Genomic DNA, 5,362 nt, shown 5'->3' on the forward strand with positions numbered 1-5,362 from the left:
GGAGACCGATGCTACAGAAATGCTAGGACCTATACTTCACTTTGCCACTTAACGGTTAAAGTTGAAGACTGACAGCAGCAGTTTTGTTCAGCAGCATGGCGACGTCTCGAACTGATCAGGAGAAGCGTAAACAGATCAGTATCAGAGGAATAGTCGGTGTCGAGAATGTTGCCGAGTTGAAGAAAGGTTTTAACCGACACCTCCACTTCACTTTGGTCAAAGACAGGAACATAGCGACGCCGCGGGATTATTACTTCGCCCTAGCGCACACGGTTCGAGATCACCTGGTGGGAAGATGGATCAGAACGCAACAGTTTTACTATGAGACCGACCCCAAGGTAAAGTTGTTTGTTTGAAAGTTATTTCCTTTCCCAAATATCATGCACCAGTTTACGTGGAGAATTATCCTGGCTACCTGTCTGTCTTGTCCTCATTTGGTCCGCTGGTCAGAGTCGCCCCTTTTATTTTATTTTCATCATCATCATCAAAGAATAAATAAATTGGTCACATACACATGGTTAGCAGATGTTAATGCGAGTGTAACGAAATACTTGTGCGTCTAGGTCCGAATGTGCAGTAATATCTAACAAGTAATCTAACAATTACACAACAACTACCTGATACACACAAGTGTAAAGGGATGAATAAGAATATTTACATATAAATATATGGATGAGCGATGGCCCGAACGGCATAGGCAGGATGCAGTAGATGGTATAGAGTACAGTATATACATATGAGATGAGTAATGTAGGGTATGTAGACGATTAAAGTGGCGTCATTTAAAGTGACTAGTGATACCTTTTATTAAATCCATTTATTACATTTATTAAAGTGGCCAGAGATTTGAGTCAGTATGTTGGCAGCAACCACTCAATGTTAGTGATGGCTGTTTAACAGTCTGATGGCCTTGAGATAGAAGCTGTTTTTCAGTCTCTCTGTCCCAGCTTTGAGGCACCTGTACTGACCTCGCTTTCTGGATGATAGCGGGGTGAACAGGCAGCGGCTCAGGTGGTTGTTGTCCTTGATGATCTTTTTGGCCTTCCTGTGACATCGGGTGGTGTAGGTGTCCTGGAGGGCAGGTAGTTTGCCCCCAGTGAGTCGTTGTGCAGACCTCACTACCCTCTGGAGAGCCTCACGGTTTGGGGCGGAGCAGTTGCTGTACCAGGCGGTTTTACCACCCCGACAGGATGCTCTCGATTGTGCATCTGTAAAAGTTTGTGAGTGTTTTAGGTGACAAGCCAAATTTCTTCAGCCTCCTGAGGTTGAAGAGGAGCTGTTGCTGTCTGTGTGGGTGGACCATTTCAGTGTGTCTGTGATGTGTACGCCGAGGAGCTTAACTTTCCACCTTCTCCACTACTGTCCCGTGGATGGGTGATGCTCCCTCTGCTGTTTCCTGAAGTCCACGATCATCTCCTTTTGTTGACGTGGAGTGAGAGGTTATTTTCCTGACACCACACTCCGAGGGCCCTCACCTCCTCCCTGTAGGCCGTCTCGTCGTAGTTGGTAATCAAGCCTACCGCTGTAGTGTCGTCTGCAAACTTGATGATTGAGTTGGAGGCGTGCGTGGCCATGCATTCATGGGTGAACATGGAGTACAGGAGAGGGCTGAGAACGCACCCTTGTGGGGCCCCAGTGTTGAGGATCAGCGGGGTGGAGATGTTGTTTCTTATCCTCACCACCTGGGGGCGTCCCGTCAAAGTTCAGGACACAGGGTCTCGAGCTTAATTAATGATGAGTTTGGAGGGTACTATGGTGTTAAATGCTGAGCTGTAGTCAATGAACAGCATTCTTACATAGGTATTCCTCTTGTCCTGATGGATTAGGGCAGTGTGACTGCGTCGTCTGTGGACCTATTGGGACGGTAAGCAAATTGGAGTGGGTCTAGGGTGTCAGGTAGGGTGGAGGTGATATGATCCTTGAGTAGTCTCTCAAAGCACTTCATGATGACAGAAGTGAATGCTACGGGGCGATATTCATTTAGTTCAGTTACCTTAGCTTTCTTGGGAACAGGAACAATGGTGGCCCTCTTGAAGCATGTGGGAACAGCAGACTGGGATAGGGATTGATTGAATATGTCCGTAAACACACCAGCCAACTGGTCTGCGCATGCTCTGAGGACGCGGCTAGGGATGCGGTCTGGGCCAGTAGCCTTGCCATGGTTACCACGCTTAAATGTTTTACTCAAGTTGGCCACGGTGAAGGAGAGCCCACAGTCTTTGGTAGCGGGCCGTGTCAGTGGCACTGTATTGTCCTCAAAGCGAGAAAATAAGTAGTTTAATTTGTCAAGACGTCAATGTCCCCGACGGGGCTGGTTTTCTTTTTGTAATCCGTGATTGACTGTAGACCCTGCCACATACGTCTCGTGTTTGAGCCGTTGAATTGCGACTCTACTTTGTCTCTATACTGACGCTTTGCTTGTTTGGTTGCCTTGCGGCGGGAATAGCTACACTGTTTGTATTCGGTCATGTTTCCAGTCGCCTTGCCATGATTAAATGAGGTGGTTCGCGTTTTCAGTTTTGCGCAGGGAATAGCTACATTGTTTAACCTTTGTATTCTTTCACGTTTCCAGTCGTCTTCATTAGTTTGCACTCAGTATTTAGCCTTACCACGGAACTGCTGTAGTTCTCTCATGACTCATTCATAGTTGCATTATCGTTTCAATGGCCTGTGTTTATAAGGATAATTGTATTCCTAATGAAGGAGATGACATGGACAGGCAACCTGGTCTCAGAGCATTTTTGTATTATTCTGTATGTAAAACTGAGATACTCAATTTATTATTATGTTAGGTTTGGTATGGTTACTTAAGGCAAAAATGAAAGTATTGTGGTTGGGGTGCATGCTAATTAGCAACTTTCAACTACTTAGCATGTTAGGTAACCCTAACCTTAAACCTTTTAGCTAACCTTTCCCCTAACCTTAAACCTTAACCCATAGCCTAGCTAAAGTTAGCGAGCTAGCTAACGTTAGCCACCTAGCTAGAATTCGTAACATTATTTATTATACGTTTGCAAATTCGTAACATATTGTACGTTTTGCTATTCAACGTATTCAACGTTTTGCATATTCGTAACATATAAAGCGTTTAGCAAATTAGTAACATATTGTACGTTTAACATACTGAGTAAAAATATAAATGCAACATGCAACAATTTGAAAGATTTTACTGAGTTACAGATCATATAAGGGGCGGCAGGAAGCCTAGTGGTTAGAGTGTTTCACCAGTAACCGAAAGGTTGCTTGATCGAATCCCCGAGCTGACAAGGTAAAAATCTGTTGTTCTGCTCCTGAACAAGGCAGTTAACCCACTGTTTCCTAGGCCGTCATTGAAAATAAGAATTTGTTCTTAACTGACTTGTCTAGTTAAATAAAAATAAAAAAGGAAATCATTCAATTTAAATAAATTCATTAGGCCCTAATCTATGGATTTCACATGACTGGGTGGGGGTGCAGCCATAGTTTGGCTTTGGAGAGCATAGGCCCACACACGTATGTATGTATGTGTGTATGTATGTATGTATGTATGTATGTATGTATGTATATGTGTGTATTTAGACATTTTATTGACCGGTACAGATTAGAATATGAAATGTACAGATTAGAATATGAAATGTACAGATTAGAATATGAAATAGATGAGAGGGATACAGTACCGAAACTGAGTGGCGAAACGGGACGGAACCACTGCTAAATGTTCCTGTTCTCCTGTCCAGCGGGTGTACTACCTCTCCCTGGAGTTCTACATGGGCAGAACCCTCCAGAACACCATGATTAACCTGGGGCTGCAGAACGCCTGTGACGAGGCCATCTACCAGGTGAGATGGAACCTTGTAGACAGTCTACCAGGTGAGATGGAACCTTCTAGACAGTCTACCAGGTGAGATGGAACCTTGTAGAGTGCACAGCCATGATTAACACACACCTTATGTTAAAAATCATGACTATAGATGGCTAAGCTTTTTATATTTGAGTGTCGAGTCATGCCACTGAGGTCACACATTACTGGAAAAGCCTATTTACACCCTGGCGTACACAAGCAACGCACGTCGCCAAAAGTGGCCCAGAGTATTCCATGAGCGCAGAAACTTATATCCGCGAAAAATGCAGTCTTCCGCTATAGTACTTTGACTATCGTACTCTTACAATACCACAACCAAACGGCTATTTCCTATGAATGTAAGAGGCTTAAGTTTTAGGGTAAACCGTCAAATAGCCTTTAACATGGAATCAGTGTGGCCCAGTAATTAAAAAAGGGTAGCTTTAATATTGGGACTGTGGAGTATTAGACCCCAAACTAAGGCCTCTTCCTCATATATGGATCTAAAAGCGCTGATGGTTGGTTATAATAACCAGCCTTTAATATGGGACTCACAGTCCCATATTAAAGGCTAGTTTAACCCCACAGTCCCATTATTAAAGGCTAGTTTATACCCACAGTCCCATATTAAAGGCTAGTATTAACCCCACAGTCCCATATAAAGCTATTTATACCCACAGTCCATATTAAAAGGCTAGTTTATACCCCACAGTCCCATATTAAAAGGCTAGTTTATACCCCACAGTCCCATATTAAAGGCTAGTTTATACCCCACAGTCCCATATTAAAAGGCTAGTTTATACCCCACAGTCCATATTAAAAGCCTAGTTTATACCCCACAGTCCCATATTAAAAGGCTAGTTTATACCCCACAAGTAGCTACTCTAAATAGCGTTGTGTAGCATAGCAAAGCTACGCAGACATGTTCAGTCCTGCAGGATCGCCATTTTGCGAAGCGTTCTTGCGTTGTGTACGCAGGTGTAACTAGGCTTTAGTGCCAATAATGTGTTTGACCTCATGCATTACTCGACACTCAAAAGTTCATATAGGTCATGTCAGGTTGTGTGTTAATCATGCTGTCACAGTTCTTGTGAAAGTCTGTGTCTTATAAGAAAGTTTGTCTGCCTGTGGCACTAGTCGTTTCTGTTTGCAGACATGCCGGTGTGTTCCTGACGTCTCCCAGTTCCACCTCACCTGGCTGGTAGACTATACACTGTTGTTGTTTTTTTACGCTGAATAGTTTCCCCGTGTGTATCAAGAATGGTCCACCACCCAAAGGACATCCAGCCAACTTGGCACAACTGTGGAAGCATTGAGTCAACATGGGCCAGCATCCCTGTGGAACGCTTTCGACACCTTGTCGAGTCCTTGCCCCCGACAAACTCTGAGGGCAAAAGAGGACACAACTCAATACTAAGAAGTGTTCCTAATGTTTATACACTCACTGTCTAGAAGGTTCCATCCACCTGGTAGACTGTCTACAAGTTCCATCTCACCTGGTAGACTGTCTACAAGGTCCATCTCCACCTGGGTATTGACTGT

General features: G+C 44.0%; 1 protein-coding gene across 1 annotated transcript; it reads left to right on the plus strand.

The window, feature by feature from the left end:
* On the plus strand, window positions 1-3,893 carry LOC139022516 (glycogen phosphorylase, liver form-like). The gene is made up of 2 exons (XM_070440604.1): window positions 1-338; window positions 3,717-3,893. The coding sequence occupies exons 1-2, from the start codon at window positions 96-98 to the stop codon at window positions 3,882-3,884; spliced, it is 411 nt and encodes a 136-aa protein (XP_070296705.1). The 5' UTR covers window positions 1-95; the 3' UTR covers window positions 3,885-3,893.
* The last annotated feature ends 1,469 nt before the right edge of the window (window positions 3,894-5,362 follow it).

The sequence above is a fragment of the Salvelinus sp. IW2-2015 genome, unplaced genomic scaffold (genome assembly GCF_002910315.2).
Source record: "Salvelinus sp. IW2-2015 unplaced genomic scaffold, ASM291031v2 Un_scaffold2734, whole genome shotgun sequence".
In the NCBI taxonomy this organism is placed as follows: Eukaryota; Metazoa; Chordata; class Actinopteri; order Salmoniformes; family Salmonidae; genus Salvelinus; species Salvelinus sp. IW2-2015.